Source organism: Labrus mixtus, chromosome 15 (assembly GCF_963584025.1).
Source record: "Labrus mixtus chromosome 15, fLabMix1.1, whole genome shotgun sequence".
NCBI classification, from domain to species: domain Eukaryota; kingdom Metazoa; phylum Chordata; class Actinopteri; order Labriformes; family Labridae; genus Labrus; species Labrus mixtus.
Window position 1 is genome coordinate 21,058,600 of NC_083626.1, and position 19,306 is coordinate 21,077,905.

Here is a 19,306-nt window from a genome sequence, read left to right on the forward strand (position 1 = left end):
GAGGCTAAGTGTCCAGAGAATTCAAAGGGAAGGGCACAGCAGCATAATCATGTTAGGAACATCTAATTACATTCTGATATTATACTGCTCTAGCGATATGGGCACAGGGCACAGTTCCTTATGGGCTTAAATTGTCCACATATTGTTTAACTGTCTTACCTGGGCTCACAAAGCAACTGTTGGCAAATGGCTTACTAAATTTGATTTTAAAAGGAAGATATACATGGGGGTAACTATCACAGACCTGAACAGAGCTTTGTAATCCTTGACGTCTCATGTTGTCTCAGAAGTGACTGTTAATCTTCTCTGTTTGCTGCTGTTTTGGTCTCTTGATTCCTTGAGGGGTTGTTCCTTGCATTCCTGAGAGCTGCTCTGAAGGCTGCATCTGCCCTCTTTAGCAGAAAACGAACCTCCCAGGACTATTAGTATTTGTATCCTGTGTACGATCAGTAGGTCTATACTGCACAAGACCAGAACTCCTTAGAGCATAACATCCCACAGAATGTCATAATTTGAACTTTTGGGGGGATAAAGTTTCCAAAGTATATTCAGTATAACCTTATATATTTGTACCATTTGGTCAATGGTTACCACCTTTCCCTGGCAGTGTTGCCTTTTCAATGACCTGGAACATAAATGATGAGACATTGTGTCTTAAGTCAATCAAATAAACTGCTATTGGGTAATCTCCATAAATCCTTTTATGGAGCTTTGTTTTACCAACATATAACCCACAAGGACATTGTATCATGTAAATTTAAAACATTAAAACCCTTTTTAATGTTTACATAGAGATTCTTGAGGGACAGGATTGACCTACTGATCTTCTAGAAATCCTGTGCATTTTCGGCAGCCTTTGTTGTCAGAGATTACGACGCAAATTAAGACACATGACAAGTACATGGCTGGAAACCTCTAAATAAATTTGACAGTTGAGATGAGGCTAACAATTACCAGATATAGTGTAATTACCTAATGGTGCTTTCTACTTTGTAATTATTGATTTGTTTTTTTAAATCCCACCAGTTGCCATTGACAACAACAGTGAAGTCTCAACAAAACGTTCCAAAGGCCGGTTTACTTTTCGAAGTAAAGAACACACATCTTTGTAAAGAGGTAATGACCTTGAGTACCACAAATATGAAAGAAAATAATAATCCAGTGCAAAGTTAATTACAGCGTTGACTATATCCGACATAAATAACCGCAGTACAAAGCTTTTAGTTTCAAGAAGTTACATGGCAAGAGCACTGAGGCTCTAGTGATTAGTGCAATTACCGAGGTTTTTGTGAGTAACCTATTTTATAGATATCATTAGACTTTTCAGAACACATTTGCTATACCTGCTGGTTTCAGCCGATTTAGTCTGCATCTGATTTTAAAACATCAGATATTGTATCCTTTCATGACATGTGATCTGAATCTTCCTAAAGTGGATTGGTTCACAAAAAAAGTGTGACACAGACTTATTTCACCAGGGACTTAACTCCTCAAACTATTGGAATAATTTGAGATAAACAGCTGAGACACAAATCTCTTGTATAAGTAAAAGGAGGAAACAAATATATTTTATTGGGCTGTGCTGTTAGAGTACCATGTAAAAAAAAAAGATTGAACCAAACCCAAACAACAAACTGTCATCAAAACATGTGAAAGGGACAGTTTGAATTTGGTATTTCCCTTGCATAAAAAAAAGAATAAAATAAAAAAACTTAAATTAGTTTAAAAAAAGGTTGTTTTTTAAACCTTGAAAAAAAATTAAAAACCAAGCTCAAAACTCCCTATTAGTTTCCTTGTCCCTCAGCGCTTACATCACCATCATCTTATTTGCCATCAGCCTGAAACATACATTGTACCGTTTGTGCTCTTGTCCTTCTGTGAATATAAGAACATTTTGCTAAGTAATGGCAGATGCTGATACTAAAAAAATAGCCTTTAAGTTTCCAGGATGTGAAAACATAAAGTAGGTGCTTCTATATAACACTCTGAAAAGTTGAATTTCTTTATATTTTCAAAACAAATGTATTTACTGAGCTGTTACAATGTCGTTGGTGTGTATCGAAACTGTGTCACAAACCGGCTGGGACTGGACTATTTTTTGATCCCCTTTATATCGCTCTCTCTCTCACCTCTCTCTCACCTCCCTTCCACTCCTTAAGTGGCACACGTCAAAGGCTGTTGAATATACAGCATGTTTGTGACTTACATCAGGTGGATAAAAAGTGCAACAGCGTTGAGGCGTGTATCAAACATCCTGTCCTCACTACTGCTAATGAAGAACATTAAAAACGGGTGTGATGACACACAAAGCATTCCTTTGTCAAATTAAGATGCTTTTTATTGTGTGCTGCCATTGCCCTGCCTAGTGATTAAAGTGCATGACAAACGCAAATTATTGTACATGCCTTGTTTGTCAAGACAATTGGGTCATCACAACATGCAAATAAAGCACAGCTGTAACACAAGCATAGCAACATTTTTATGTGAGCATGACGGTAATCGAAACTTCCTAAAGTATAACGACAGTCTCTGTTTTTGTGTTTAAGAAACTTTATCCTTAATCCTTTATGGTTCTCGAAGTCAAAGATTTTTTTTTCTTGTCTAGTTTCATTGTACACCAACAACAACAACAAAAAAAAAAACATTTTGTTAGTTATTTGGAAATGTGTAACCACTTACCAAAAAAATAACATTACAATCACCTTTGGTCATTCTAAAGGCACACGGAGTCCGTTTGTTCGTCCGGAATTTTCTTCCGTCATTATTTATTTTGGAACAGGTTGATTTCCTGCGTTTTTTTTTTTGCATGCATCCCTGTGTGTGTGCGTGTGTGCGTGTGTGTGTGTCTGTAAAGGATTGGCAGGAATCCTGGTACCCAAAATGAGTGGGGCAGGTTTGGATCCAGGCTATTCCATTGGCACAATGGTAAAATGAGAAAAATGAAATTGCGGTGTTAATGTCCGATATTCTGTGTTCAACAGTGTGGCGGGACAGTTGGACGTCTGATATCATTCGTTTTAGTTTGTCGTTTTCTGGAGACAAGATTTCAACCACGTCTCTGAGGCATTTTTTAATGAACTCCCCTTCATTGTATGGCTTTTTAGCTCGTGCAATGTTCCAAGCCAGTTGATACGATGCAAGCGTTACGATCTCTGAGTGCTTCGTAATTTTCTGGAACAACTGTGTCTGCTTTTCTGCCTGATTTTTCAAACTTGTTAACTTGTGCTTGCGAAGCTCAGTACCTTTTGGAAATCCCTGGTCGATGTTAGCATGGAGTGAGCTGAAGTGACGCTGAAGATTTGAAGCCTTGAAATGCGCTAATGATGCCTGGCATATAAGGCAGAGTGGTTTGCCATTACGTTGAACGAAGAAATATAAACTCTCCCACTCTGTTAAAAACGTCCTGTGTTTCCATATTTTCGTTTTGCTGTGCATTTTTCCCTGCCATTTTCAGAGAAAACAAATTGTTTACTCAACAATAAGGCCCTCCCTCCCTCAAAGCTGATTGGTTGGCAGGCATTTTTGTGATTGGCTCTCAGGCTACATCAAAATTAGACATGCTGTCATGCCCTCATACTGACGGGCACGGGCAATTTCTAGCACAAACACAATGGATGGGCCTAACGTTACAAAAAAAAAAGAACACACAAAATTCTATATGAACTGAGGAGCCGCATGAGCTCATGAGACTATTTTTTGATCCCCTTTATATCTATCTCTCTCTCACCTCTCTCTCACCTCCCTTCCACTCCTTAAGTGGCACACGTCAAAGGCTGTTGAATATACAGCTTGTTTGTGACTTACATCAGGTGGATAAAAAGTGCAGCAGTGTTGAGGCGTGTATCAAACATCCTGTCCTCACTACTGCTAATGAAGAACATTAAAAACGGGTGTGATGACACAGAAAGCATTCCTTTGTCAAATTAAGATGCTTTTTATTGTGTGCTGCCATTACCCTGCCTAGTGATTAAAGTTCATGACAAACGCACCTTGTTTGTCAAGGCATGTGAAGATGGCTGTTCTCTCATCTTAAGACAATTGGGTCATCACAACATGCAAATAAAGCACAGCTGTAACACAAGCATAGCAACATTTTTATGTGAGCATGACGGTAATCGAAACTTCCTAAAGTATAACGACAGTCTCTGTTTTTGTGTTTAAGAAACTTTATCCTTAATCCTTTATGGTTCTCGAAGTTAAAGATTTTTTTTCTTGTCTAGTTTCATTTGTTGGGGTTGTATCAAGTCAACTTTGGTTATATTCTTTAATAATTATACTTAATTATTAATAATATAAATAAAATATCATTAAACTATGTTTAATCTCGTTTTGGGGCACCAACCTGTACTCAGGTAAATATAACCAAAATATCACTCAAATCAGTCTCAAATTAGTTATTTAATTACTAATATTATTAATAATTAATAACTATATTTAACAGCGGGTACACTGGTCTTTCTGATTGTGAAAGCCGTTGACTGAAGGTAAACTAGCATAGCATTACACACATAGGTGAACACAACAGTTCATCACAATAAAACAAATGCAGCAGCTTACAACAGATAATAAACAGAATGTGACGTCTCGTCAACAATGATGCATTACTATCGGTGGTTATAAAAGAAACATAACTATTTCAGAAACTATTTCTGCCCAGACCAAAGCTCTTACTTGGGGTAACTCCTGGTGATCGTTGCAAAGTTGGTTAGATCGTCACTCTGTTGCATGTTGAATCATCAGATTCAGGCAGGTTTCCTTTCCTTTCACAGACCTGCAGGCGAGAGGCTCCGATGCACATTGTTGCACTCACCACACATGCACACCTTTGATGAAGTATGCTATGGTTTACAATGATTTTAGAACAGCTGAGGGGGTTTAACGCTTCTTTATCTAGGACGTGATAATCTCCACTTGTAATGTAGTTTTCGTTTCGTCACATTTTCGTCAATTAGATGATGACGTTAATTATTCATCAAATTGTCAAATAGCGGAGTTTCGTCTCGTCATCGTCATAGTGGACTAATTTAAAAAGACCTTCGTCAACGAATATTTTCGTCATTTATTTCGTTGACGAGATTAACACGAGTAGGGCCTCTTTGAGCCAATGAAGTAGATCAGGGGTGGCCAACCAGTCAGAGACTAAGAGCCACATTTTTTTACTGTCTTACTGCAAAGAGCCACATCATACACACAGGCACACATGAACATCGCCCTGTCCCTTCCCCTCTCTTTTGCTCTCTGCCTCACTCTCGTCCTCCTCCACGTTCCTCTCTATTTCTCTCTCAAACACACAGATTTAAAATAAAAAAAATAACAATAGCCTTGACACTCACAGACACACCCTCACACAGACAGACACACACACCCTCACACAGAGACACACACACACACCCTCACACAGACAGACACATACCTCTGCTCAGCCACATTTATTGTAAATGTCACACACCAACATGATATTGACAAAAATGGACTTAAAACTAACTAAGACCACAGGCCAGTCATTGTCAACAAGGAACATTGTGTGCACTGTCTCACATACACAAACTCTCAGTTCAATCAAGTCCACAAACAAAAATTTTACAAATTACAATAGCGTCAATAACAAAATGCGTGAAAAGTTTTTTTTTTTTTTTTTATCCTATGCATGTTGCTTCTTAGTGGGACTTCTGGCATTCCTTGCCTTGAACAATCCTCTTCAAATCTGGCTTGTATTCCGTTGCGGCCACTTGAAGCAATTCTTTCACATGTGTGTCTGTCAGAACAGATCGATGCTTTGACTTCACGTGTTTCAGGGTAGAAAACACAGACTCGCAGACGTATGTTGACCCAAACATTGACAGTAGCTTGAAAGCAGCCCGTTTGACATTGGGGTATTTTTCCATTGGGGTATTTTTCCATTGGCACACTCTTCCAGAACTCAATGGTCTCTTCCCTTAGAACAGGTTGGTCCTCCTCACAAAGATCGATCATCTCCAACTCGGCCGCTGCCTCATCTGTGACTAGCGGGGCTTTCAAACAGTCCGTCTCTGCATTAAACGGGTCGACGAGGAATGTAATCTGTGGCCTTTTCAGCTGTAGATCACAGAACCGCCGCCCTGCTGGTGGCTTGCCCGCTTGCTTTTAGCAGTGCGGGAAAATGCGCTAATTCTCCCTTTTAAATATGTGTCTTGAACAGCTTCAGTTTGTTGACAAACGCAAACACACTTTGCACCAGGTCAGGCAGCATTTTTAACTTACCCTGCAGGTCCAGGTTCAGTCTGTCCAGATGACACAGCATGTCGACCAAAAAGGCTGGATCCATAATCCACTTGGCGTCCGAAAGCTCGGGTCTAAATTCAGTGATTTAGACACAAGTTGCTCCCGGTGAATGATGCAGTGGAAATTCCAAAACTCTGGAAATGTGTTGTAAGCTTTGCACAGCCCCACAAGCCCGTTCACAGAGCCGATCATAGATGGCGCTCCATCTGTGGCTATTGCAGTTAGCTTCGGTACTGGCAGATTTGCTTTCACAAATGCAGCCATCATTGTTTCTTTCACATCGATGCCATGGGTTCTGTCTTTTAATGGCACAATATCAAGGATTTCTTCTTTTATCACACAATTTTTTGACACAGATCGTGCAAATATTGCCAACTGAGGCTTGTCTTGTATGTCTCAAGACTCATCCAATGCGACACTAAAATACTCGCATGTCTGAAGATCAGAGTGCAACTGCGATTCAATTGCGGTGTTAATGTCCGATATTCTGTGTTCAACAGTGTGGCGGGACAATTGGACGTCTGATATCATTTGTTTTAGTTTGTCGTTTTCTGGAGACAAGATTTCAACCACGTCTCTGAGGCATTTTTTAATGAACTCCCCTTCATTGTATGGCTTTTTAGCTCATGCAATGTTCCAAGCCAGTTGATATGATGCAAGCGTTACGATCTCTGAGTGCTTTGTAATTTTCTGGAACAACTGTGTCTGCTTTTCTGCCTGATTTTTCAAACTTGTTAACTTGTGCTTGCGAAGCTCAGTACCTTTTGTAAATTCCTGGTCGATGTTAGCATGGAGTGAGCTGAAGTGACGCTGAAGATTTGAAGCCTTGAAATGCGCTAATGATGCCTGGCATATAAGGCAGAGTGGTTTGCCATTACGTTGAACGAAGAAATATAAACTCTCCCACTCTGTTAAAAACGTCCTGTGTTTCCATATTTTCGTTTTGCTGTGCATTTTTCCCTGCCATTTTCAGAGAAAACAAATTGTTTACTCAACAATAAGGCCCTCCCTCCCTCAAAGCTGATTGGTTGGCAGGCATTTTTGTGATTGGCTCTCAGGCTACATCAAAATTAGACATGCTGTCATGCCCTCATACTGACGGGCACGGGCAATTTTTAGCACAAACACAATGGATGGGCCTAACGTTACAAAAAAAAAGAACACACAAAATTCTATATGAACTGAGGAGCCGCATGAGACCAGGCAAAGAGCCGCCAGGCCTGAAGTAGATGATCCTCAGATTGCTCACTCACAACAGTGTTTCAGTTGGCATTGACATCTGCCAGGAAAGTAGGGGAAATGCAACCCCTACAATATCAGTCCATTGGGAGCTTTGCAAGTTTAGATCGGACGAAGGGAATGTAGTGCTACATCCTAATCCAGCCTTTCTCCATAAGGTTCTCTCTGATCCAAAAAATGAACTTTATTCTTTCTTCTCTCCACAAGAGGAGCTCAGGAGTGTAAACATTGTATATTTGTTTGTAGTGTCAGGATTGTAAGATTGATTCTATTCTTCATGAGGTGTCTCACAGAGTCCCTGAACATGTTGAATAAGTCGCTGGGGGGTTAACATGCTGGAAACTAGGCTAGGTTACATTGCAACCCCGGTTCTCTGTGTGAAGAGACTATCTCTTAATCTTGAGGTTGCTCAGACTCAGGTGTTGATCAGGGAAAACTAAAGTGATATTGCACTGGTCTCATAAATGTATAGGATATCTGGGCAGTCGGCCTACAACTACATCTTGTGTATGTCAGTTATTCACGCTTTCGGGGGTGGATATTCCCTGTAAATACGGAATATGTAACTGGAGAGGTAGTCTCTCTGGTCACAGTTACAAAGCTACCTACAGGACATTCACCTATTGTTGATTCAAGTAAGACCTTGACCTTGAGTACCACAAATATGAAAGAAAATAATAATCCAGTGCAAAGTTAATTACAGCGTTGACTATATCCGACATAAATAACCGCAGTACAAAGCTTTTAGTTTCAAGAAGTTACATGGCAAGAGCACTGAGGCTCTAGTGATTAGTGCAATTACCGAGGTTTTTGTGAGTAACCTATTTTATAGATATTATTAGACTTTTCAGAACACATTTGCTATACCTGCTGGTTTCAGCCGATTTAGTCTGCATCTGATTTTAAAACATCAGATATTGTATCCTTTCATGACATGTGATCTGAATCTTCCTAAAGTGGATTGGTTCACAAAAAAAGTGTGACACAGACTTATTTCACCAGGGACTTAACTCCTCAAACTATTTGAATAATTTGAGATAAACAGCTGAGACACAAATCTCTTGTATAAGTAAAAGGAGTAAACAAATATCTTTTTATTGGGCTGTGCTGTTACAACTTATCTTGTGTATGTCAGTTATTCATGCTTTCGGGGGTGGATATTCCCTGTAAATACGGAATATGTAACTGGAGAGGTAGTCTCTCCGATCACAGTTACAAAGCTACCTACAGGACATTCACCTAAGTAAGCTTTGAAATGTTGTGAAAGCCATGCAGTTTAGGGTGAAAGACTCACCCTTGAACTCTGGAACTAGGCAGTGACTGACATTTCCACCAGCAATAAATCATGATGAGCTTTATTTTGGACCACATATAATTGTATAGCATCAACAAATTCACCAACAGTGTCAGCAAACATCTTATGTGTGCATGATAGTAATCCAACATATCTTTAATGGCAGCCTCTGGTTTTGTGTTAAGGGATCTAAATTCAGGGATGTTATTGAGCATTTTAGGAACTTTAGTATTTTGATTTTTTTTCTACCTTCACTGTTAAACAAAAACAACATATCCCCATAAAATTACATTAAAAGCACCTTTGATCATTCAAAAGAGTGAAGGTGTAAGGTAAGTGTTCATAAATAGTGAGCAGGTTGTTAAAGCAGATTATTACAGGGCTGTGGTAAATAATTTCATATAGCAACAGTTTGCAAGCTGTGAAGTGTTGAAGTTAGAGAAGTCTGCATGAATACATGGCTGCACCTGACCGACTGTTTCTAGCTTGTCAATGTCGAAGTCATTAGAAATAGGGTTCCTAGTGTTTCCTATTTTTATGTGGCAATTTAAATGATATTCAAGCTCTAGGGCCAGTTACAGCATTTGCAGGCTTCTTGAAAGACCAGATTAGCAGGGCAGTTTTGGATCCAGGTGATGCCATTGGCACAGTTGTAAAATGAACCAGGGGCATCTGGTTTGGCATAAACACCACCAGTCTTTGTCGCACAGAAGTTGACTGGGACTGTGGATGAAGGTGTGACTGTAGGTCTGGGCTGAGGTTTGATGTCAGGTTTTTCTTTGCTTGTAGATGGAGTCGCCTGATTTGGGGTTGTTTCCGTAGGGGAAAGGGGAGGTAGATCTGTGGAAAAAAAGTAATTTATTAGTATAATTGAAGTTAACAAAAGTCAAGAAATAGATAACCTTTGGATTATATAATTATCTTTTAACCAGTTATATATAATTCTTTTGACCTGAAGCTAAAAGTAAGCGGAGATGGTTGATGAGTGGATAGTTTCCTTGTCCGCAGAACTGTCCATTAAAGTCATCCAGATCCAGAGCCCAGATGAAAGCTCCTCCAAATTGGTTGTCTTTTAGGTAACGCACCTGAACAAAAGCAAAATTTGAATTTAACCTTCACATTGAACTTCCTTAGTAACCAAAATGTTTAAAAGACACATGACTACCTTGGTCTCAAAGCTTTCTTTGTTGTCAAATCCAACCCACTCGTTTTGCTTTACAGCATATGGAACTTTCTGGTCCTGAATCAAGTAGACACTGGCCCCTTGGAGAAATGTGCAAATCTGAAACAACATTTAATTCAAATTTTACGATCAATTTATTTAAGCTGTGTGACTACAAGATCATGAATTTTGTCAATTTTTTTTTGATTATTTCACCTCATAATAGGACCAGAAGCCGGCCTCCCTTGTAAAAGCACCAGCAGCAGCTGGACCACTGACAGGTGCTCCAACCTGACTGGACTGACCAGACAGTCTAAATGTTCTCCCATATGTTGCAAAGCCCATGTTTAATTTTTCAACGGGAGTTCCTTTGTCCCGCCAATACCCCATGGCAAAGTCCTAAAATGTCAATGAAAAGTTGGACAGAAGCTATGTGGAAATGAAAAAATGCAATGGATAATATTGCACTCACTGAGGAAAAAAGTCAGTTGGCATTAGAGGACTGTAAAGTATGTCATTACATTGATGATGGAGCTACTGAATGATTCCCTGTACTCACAGTATTTAAGTAAACATGGTCCCCGATGTCTTGAGATCCGTTGTATAATGGGCTATGATGTCCTGTCACAGTCTCCCAGGTGCCATGAAAATCATATGTCATTACATTAACAAAGTCCAGGTACCTGAAACAATGCAAGATGATGAAAGAGTAATAATGGAAACAATGTGAGGTGTAACACTTTGGCTTACTTTGCCATCTCTGCGATTTCATAACCAGTATCAACGGTTCCTTTTCCAGCAGCCACAGCAGCAGAGATCAATAATCTGGCCTGCCCTGTTGCTCTTCCCTCAGCCTCATAACCCTCCAGGAGCTCCTGTACACCACAGAATCATGAGAAATGGACATCATGGCTTATGTTAAACATTAGTTAAACCCGAGTAACTCTGCGTCTTACCTTGCACAACAGTGTGAATTTCTGCTTGTCCTCCAGAGGACTTCCTCTTGCACCAGGATATTCCCAATCCAGATCGAGTCCATCAAAACTATATTTTCTCAGTAGTTTGATGGAAGACTGGATAAATGTATTTCTGTTTTGTTGCGTTGACACCATTGTAGTGAACCTAGGTATCATTTTGGGGAAGAAAAGTGCACCCATGAAGAATTAAATATACAGATCTTTATCCATTGTGTAGAAGATGAATATCTCACTTTTGTGTTCCAAAGTTCCAGCCTCCGACTGCCAACAGTGTTTTCAGGTTTTGATTCCTATGGGAGTACACATATGAGTAAACATGCTTTGGTTCTTTTTCGTACAGTTTAGCATAGTGTTTGAAAATGAAAGGCTGACCTCTGTTTGAGTCCGTTAAAAGATTTATAAAGTTCATCATCGTTCCATTCGATGGTGACCAACTCGTTTGCTTCGTTAATGCCAGCAAATGCGTAGATCAGGTGGGTACACAGGTTGGGATCAACATTTAGAGGCATGAACTTTCCATTGCCAGGTCGGTACTGGGACCAGTTGGTGAAATAACAAACCAGTCTGGTGGACGAGACTAAACATGAACAAACAAGTATGGTTTTATTCATCTTTGAGGAATAAACAATGTCAGGTCATTTATCAATTTTGGTCGCTTCTAAGTCTGACGAAAATTTACATTTCATATAAATCATGAACTCACCCAAACTTCCAAAGGAAAGCCAGAAACCTTCAAAATGACAGATTTATTAGAACACATTAGGTCAAAAACAGAAAATATTTTCAAGCTGTTTGAATAAATGTGATTTACCTGCAAGAAGAATGAACTTGCTCATGGTGTTTGTGCATAGACAGAGTCCTGAAAAGCTTTCCTTCGTTGAAGATAAATTTACACAAAACATGATAATCATTAGCCAGGAACAAGTTGTTTGACCCAGAGTGTGTTTACACTGTTGCTTCATTTTAGTCAAATAACTACAGTTGGTTTAAGAATTGGACCTGACAAATGTTGTTTGTTTTTCCTACATTTTTCAAATAACTAATTTCTTGTCTTGTGACGTTAAAGCATCTTCGGCCTTCGGATCTCTTAATAGAGGTTTGTGATAATAAGGGGGACATCAGGACTCATTTTTTTAGACTGACATGGTAGAGCTTTAGTGAATGTCAAGGGTTAGTGCCCTGCCAGAAAATAAAACCTCTTCTGACAAATCTCGAATCAGACACTCTTGTGCCCCAATAAAGTTAGTAGTCAAGATCATAGAGACCATTTAGCTAAGAAGTAATCTCTCTATGTTGTACATAAGAACATCAGTTTATTGTCGAGTCTTTCCTTTGTTTTCAGTGCACTTACTGCTTTGTCACAATCATGCACAAAAAGGGGAATCTGACTTTTTTAAAGAGCCCATATTATGCCCTTTTTGGGGTTCCTATATTTAATCTATGTACCTACTTTTGTACGTTCACAATAGCTAAATCCGAAAAAAGTGTCTGTTTTCATGTACTGCTCCTCCTTGCTCCCTCTACGCTCTGAGTCCGTCAGCTACGCTCTGCTGAGCCCCCACTGTTAGACCCCACGTGGGCCAAGTCTGCTCTGATTGGTCTCTGTCGTAATTGGTCAGTTGCTCAGCACGCGTCTCGGAAATTTCAACATGACCTGCTGGGCTTGCCACAACGAGCCAATGGACTTAGATCAGTGAACTCACTCTGACAATGACGCCGCACTGACACATTTTTATCGAGGGGGGCTAGAACCGAGCGTTACATGCAGCTAATGCTACAGCTAACAGGAGGACGTAGGAGAAGTCGCGTTTCCGCGGACTTTGAATTTTTGCACATAGATGTGCCTAAACATGCACAGGACACTTGGAAAACACACTAAAGAGCATATAAAACCAGAAAAAGCAGAATATGGGACCTTTAATGTAAAGAAAATTCCATAATACCATAATAACATTAAAACAGTATTTAAAATAATCACAGAGTTTTGTTACATGAATGAGGTATTTATTTAAGCCCAGTCGCAGCATTTACACTCTTCACTAAACACAAGATTCGCTGGACATTTCTGGAGGTATGTGGTTTCGTGGACGCACTGATAGAAGGAGCCTCTCTCCTTGTCATTTGTGTAGAGGCCATCTGTTTTCCCGCCACAGAAACCACTTCCAGGAGCAACTGCTGAGGTTGTAGTGTGAGCAGTGGTGGTTGTAGGAGCAGCGGTAGAAGCAGATGTTGCAGCAGGCGTGGTGTTGCCGTGGCCCGGGCGGCTCGTAGTGATCACAGGTGGATGTGTGGTTACAGGAGGTGGAAGGTCTGGCAATATAAAACATATTTTAAGTCAAGAGATTTTTTTCTTTATGTCCAGATGATTTCACTTTGACATGTGATCCAGGTGTTGGGGACCAGTTTACCTGAATCCAGAAGAGAGCGCAGATAACCAATGAGAGGATAGGGCCCTTGTCCACAGAAGGTTCCAGAGAAGTCATCCAGATCGAGAGCCCAGATGAAGGCTCCTCCATATTTGTTATCTTTCAGATACCTTGTCTGTGGAAAATCAGTAACAGAGAGTACTTCGGTTATTTACAGGTCTGCTATTTCAATACTGACAACTCTTACCAATGTAAAATATTTTTTATATTTATTTATTTTATTTTTTTATCTTTATTTTTTTTACTTGTTCCAGAGACAAGTCAAGGATAGAAGCTGAATTTAAAAATATATTTTTTTTAATTTTTTATGGAAAGCAGAGTGTCTTACATAAAATGAACACATAAAATGCTGTAAACTGGGTCAGTTACAAGATAATTGAAAGTGCTACAATTAAAAAATGTAAGTGGGTGTCACAATGCTGACACCATGAAACAAGACCAACACATTGCTTCATGCATGAGTAAAAAGCATAAAAAGATCTGCACACAATGCTGATTTAAAGTCAGTGAAGTCACATTTCAAACTCAGAGATTTTTGTACATTGTCAAAATAAAATCACACTATACAAGCAGAATAAATGGTAAATGGTAGATGGACTTGAGCTTATATAGCGCTTTGAAATACGTGTATTGTAAATAATTTGTTTGAATGATGAATGAAAACTTTATCGCCCCTAGGAGAATTTGCCTTCCACTTAGAGCACAAAAACACAATGTATGTAACAAAAGACGCAAAAATCATATACAGGACAGCACATAAAAACCTAATCTGAAAAACTAACAAATTAAAATACATTAAACATCGATATAGGAATTTCAATAGCAAGTTCAAGTGTGCCAAGTTCATCCTGTTTTTCCATAGAGGTGTGGTGTCTCCTTTAAATCACAAGTTAAGTAGTGTTATTGTGCAGCATCTGTTGAATAATTTTGGATGTGCACACTGCAGACTTTGTGTCAACATGGAGTTGGAGTTTCACCCCTTTGTGTTTCTTAAACTGTCATATACTCGTTTTAGAATTGAAAACAACTATTAGGGAAATAAATTGTGATGTTCAGAAAATGCAAGCAGTGATGCTTTGGAGTAAAACGGAAATTCACACTTAATAAGATATTAAGAAGGATATGAAGTTTGTTGGCCGTATCGTATAAGAATGAGACAAAAGTGTTCAGTCTTAGAGTTAATGTAACAGCTATGATTAATTCATTTATTGCAATCATACAACATTTCTTTACAACTAGAAAAAAAATTACACGCATGGCTACAAAAGTGAGTGGAATTATAAATTAAGCTGCACGACTGCAACCTATACCTACTATCTCTTTTAGGTGCTTCATGAACAACCACTTACAGAAGACTGAAAACCTGAGGCCATATTTGTCATCTTACAGTGCCACCTTCTGTTCATTCAAATGTATTAAATATTGTGTTTAACAGCTTTGTTGTTGTCATCTTTACTGAATGCCAAATCAATATTGTGATAGCAGGAACATAGAGAAAGTAATACATTGGCATTATCATTTTATCTCCATTGATGTGAACACATATAAGTTCTTAATTACCTTGATTTCAAAGCTCTGCCTGTTATCAAAGCCAACCCACTCATTTCCTTTAATAGCGTAGGGAACACTTTGCTCATCAATCCAGTGGATACTGCTTCCTTGGATGAAAGTGCAAATCTGTAGAATCAGAAGAAAAAGATACTAAAACATCCTTTAAAATACTTTTGATATCTTTAACATCTCCCCATTTTATTAGAGTGTTGTACTAAATTGACATGTCTTTAAATGCTGCTTTCACTGACCTCATAGTAGGACCAGAATCCAGCTTCCCGGGTGTAAGGCCCAGCAGAGGCCGGTCCGCTGGCTGGTGCTCCAATACTGTGAGCCAGTGATGTTGTGCGAAATGTGCGACCATACGTAGGGAAACCAATGATGAGCTTTTCCAGAGGGGCACCCTTTTTATTCCAGTAATTCATAGAAAAGTCCTGTGAGGTTAAATAAACACAGATATTACATATAAAATGCAAAGAAATGTCATGTTACATTTCGTTACAAGATTAGGATTTTTTGGTTTTACTTACAATATTGTAGAAGATTTTTTCACCCTGATCCACTGAGCTGACGTACAGAGGGCTGTTGTGACCTGTGAATGTGTTCCAGGCTCCGTGGAAGTCATAGGTCATGACATTTATAAAGTCCAGGAACCTGTAAGACACAGCATGATGATGTGAGAAAATATAAAATACGTTTGAAAAAACCCACCTATATTTACACATTTTACACCACAAATAGGCTGAGAAGTCTATCATGTGTGAACTGTCCAAACTTGACAGTTTGATGAATATGATGAATGATGAATATCCCCAGACAATTCACACTTCCTTGCAATTTGTTGATACTTTTCTAAGGAAACCTCGATACACATCTGTATTTAATAATACAAGAGATTTTAATTTACGTTTCATGCATTAAAATGTCATACGAGGAATAAACACAATATTTTTGCATAAACTTTCCTTCTTTTTTTACACATTTTATAAAAAAAAGGGGACTTCTGTATGCATGCATTTTAATTTACAATCTACTTAAAGAGTTTGCAGTAGAAGTACCTTTCTACAGTTGTGATTTTATCTGTCTAATTTCCACATATATTGAATTAGTAATTTGTTTTGGGGTGTTTATGACCCAGGTTACCAAAACCTACCATCAAGAAACTTATCAGGCTATCATTGTGTGAAATGTGTAAATGTAGGTCTGTTTTTTACTTGAGTAGCTTTAACACCTTGTGATTGTTATTCTAACTACATTTTATTAATGTTAGTTTGCTTATTGCTCCCTACACAATCTGATGTGCATATAGCTACCCTACCTACCATTTATTTCTAGCACTTGCTTCAAATGTAGTTTGTAGCACTTCAAAAGTGCGTTATAAATAAATTGTATTTTTTATTATTGTAATTAATATTACTCTAACTGCCCTTTTTTCCCTAAATGGCTAAATAGCCCTCCGTTACTGACACTCACTTGGAGACTTTAGCAATCTCGTATCCATCATCAATGTTTCCTTTCCCAGCAGCCACTGCAGCTGTGAGCAGCAGTCGTGGTCTTTTGGTCTCAGCTGCTTCTTTCTCAAAGGCAGCCAGTAATTCCTTTGAATAAAAAAGAGAAATATCACCCTTACAATATTAACAAAGCAGTATGTTTCAGAACACAATCCTTTTCGTTTTCGGTCTGTTCTGTTGAGATGTGAGGTGTCCAATGTCAAACTGACCCTGCAGAGCACTGTGAACCTCTTCTTGTCCTCTGGGGGGCTTCCTCGTGCTCCGGGGTACTCCCAGTCCAGGTCCAGCCCGTCAAAGCCGTGCATTCTCAAGAATTTGATTGAAGACCTGATGAATGTCTGGCGGTTGGCAGGGGATGAAACCATGATGGTAAATCTGTCAACATTAAAAAAAAAAAAAAAAAAAAAAACATTTTTCTAGCTTGTCTGTTGAAAATGTTAACATTTCATGAGATAATGTGATCAGTATAATCAGCCTCGTGGTTCATAGCTGTTGTGGACTTACTGTGTGGTTCCAAAGTTCCAGCCACCAACAGCCAGGAGAGTCTTCAGCTCGGGGTTTCTGAGCAAGACAGAAGCCAAAACATGAAGATTTACCAAGGACCAAGACTAGTTACAAAACAGGTCAATTCAAAATAGTCTTTGTCATACCTTCGACATTTGTATTAAATTTAGGGGAGCATTCTGAATATTAAAAACAGTAAAGATTAACAAGAAATATTAAGGACACATTTCCAAAAATTAAAAAGGTATTTAGTGTTGCTGTACAAATAAAAAAGCCGTCCTTGGCTTATTGAGTAAATAGAAACAATTTAAACTGCATATTCCCTTAGCTGAACCAGTTTTTAATTCAAAAATCTCCATGTATGGAAAAATTGAATTTACCACTGACCCAAAGACACTTAAACATCCAAATGATCATGGCCGCTGGTGTAATAAGTTGAAGATATGACCGAGGATAGATTGATACTAGAGGTGGAAACATTTCACCTTTTTTTGAGTCCGTTGAAAGATTTATAGAGGACGTCGTCGTTCCACTCATAAGTTGACAGTTCGTTAGAGGGGCTGATTATTGAGAAGGCGTAGATGAGGTGTGTGCAGAGGTTGGGGTCTACATTGGATGGCATGTATCTGCCAACACCTGGCCTGTACTGGGACCAGTTGGTGAAGTAGCACACCAGTTTGGTAGAAGAAACTTCAAGAGAGGGTAAGAAATGATCATTCCGTTTCTATTGTATTCAATTTTTTCTGAGACATTTTCAGTGACATTTGGAAAGGTTAGAAACTGAAATACATACCAAGTTGAAGGCACATCACAAGGGACAATCCTAAAAAAGACAAGACAGTTGATTTCAGTTTTTTCTCTTCACAAGATTACTACCTTTAAATAAGTGGAAAATAAAGTGTAGGAATGGAGGTTACCAGCCAAGATCGAAAGTCGAGCCATCTTGTGTTAAGCGAGCCTTTTCCGCAGAGTGACCTGAAAAACTATATACATTTTTGTGTCAGGCTCTTTGATAATATCTTGCAAAAAAGAATAATTCAGAAGATTTTACTTAACAGGTTGTTTAACCAGAGAGACTTAAGGACAGATAATCTGAATTAAAAAGATGAAAATTGAACCATTGTGATTATTTCAACAACCAACCTCTTCTCTTTCTAAGATTATAAATACGCTTCATTAAAACATTTCAATATCTTGCACCATAGTGCTTCCATTTTTGTCAACTTTGTCCTGGTGTGCACAAACCTTTTTACTAGTAACAGATACCAAAGCTTCCAAAACCTCTGTGTACTAATGACTTACCTGTTCCCAGGCGACTGGCTGGCTGGATCTGTGTCTGATTCTACAGCTAGTCCTGTATTTTATAGCCATGATAAGAGAGGTGCAAAGGCTAAAGGATGCTCCAGAGGAGGATTGATCATGTTAAACGGCAGTAAATCGTCAAAAGATGACTAGTGATGATATTGCATGTTTTTTTTTTTTTTTATGGCCAAAGGATATGAGGTTATGTACACTTGCCTCTGTAAAGTCAAACAGGTCAACTCATGCAGATAAGACAAACTTGATAAATAACTGATTCATTGTTTTTTATGTAACTTTCGGATTAACATTGTTACCATGGTGAGAACAAACAACAGAACCTTTCTAACTGTGCCTTAGATCAAAATAATTCACGGTAACATTTGTGGTTGTATGTCCTACTGCTTACAGCCTTTCTCTTATCAGTCAGGTTGTAGAAAAATGTTCTTTGTCTTGGACTTAAGTTAAATTGGCTTGTGTTTGTCCACAGTAGGACTTTCATATATTTACTCCATTCATACAAAACTTCAAACAAATCAGCTAGACAAGTAGCAGTACTGTGATAGTTGATTCATCTATTATTTTCCTCAATCAATCGCTTTGTCAATGATATGTAAGTCAATTCCCAACGTGACAACTAGGATCAACAGCCCCAGTGGAAAAGATTTTCAATATTCAAACTTACCATAGTTTGGTTTCAAATGCTCACATCAAAGATGTAAATCTTTTTTTCATTCTATCTTGACATCTTTTTAATGGGTTTAACTAATACTCATTACATTTTTGACCACAGTTTGAAGCATCATAGATGTTTATATCTAGATTAGCCCTTGCAAAGCATAGTATGAATCTAAAAATATAAAATTTCTTTCTATGCTTCCATCTTCATCCTGAAAAACATTGCTTTTTTAGTCTTGTGTTAAGTATAGCAGGACAACAGTTTGAAGCACTTCATGCTTTTGTTCAAAACATTATAAGCAAAATTATTGTTGTAAATTGGGGGCAGACAAAGCACATCTCAGTTGATCCTTTCAAATCACAAATAATTTACAAATGTTTAGACATTGTTTTATACTTTCTTG

General features: G+C 38.5%; 1 protein-coding gene across 1 annotated transcript; it reads right to left on the reverse strand.

The window, feature by feature from the left end:
- Window positions 1-8,839: 8,839 nt before the first annotated feature.
- LOC132989577 (uncharacterized) lies at window positions 8,840-18,286 on the reverse strand. Its single transcript, XM_061057272.1, has 23 exons — window positions 18,228-18,286; window positions 17,843-17,908; window positions 17,719-17,748; window positions 17,411-17,615; window positions 16,926-16,982; window positions 16,631-16,796; window positions 16,384-16,508; window positions 15,441-15,564; window positions 15,162-15,344; window positions 14,920-15,036; window positions 13,342-13,474; window positions 12,948-13,243; window positions 11,745-11,910; window positions 11,637-11,663; window positions 11,306-11,510; window positions 11,167-11,223; window positions 10,913-11,078; window positions 10,707-10,831; window positions 10,516-10,639; window positions 10,173-10,355; window positions 9,960-10,076; window positions 9,747-9,879; window positions 8,840-9,634 (listed from the first exon to the last, which is right to left on the reverse strand). Exons 2-23 carry the CDS (start codon window positions 17,865-17,867, stop codon window positions 9,360-9,362), a joined length of 3,039 nt encoding a protein of 1,012 aa, XP_060913255.1. The 5' UTR covers window positions 17,868-17,908; window positions 18,228-18,286; the 3' UTR covers window positions 8,840-9,359.
- Window positions 18,287-19,306: the final 1,020 nt, after the last annotated feature.

Excerpts from the sequence above, each read along its gene's own strand:
- LOC132989577 (XM_061057272.1), bottom strand. The coding sequence starts at position 17,867 with ATGGCTCGACTTTCGATCTTGGCTG. Across the intron at positions 17,616-17,718 it reads TGTGATGTGCCTTCAACTTG|TTTCTTCTACCAAACTGGTG; the intron begins GTATGTATTTCA and ends CCTCTCTTGAAG. Across the intron at positions 13,475-14,919 it reads GGCAGAGCTTTGAAATCAAG|ACAAGGTATCTGAAAGATAA; the intron begins GTAATTAAGAAC and ends GATTTTCCACAG.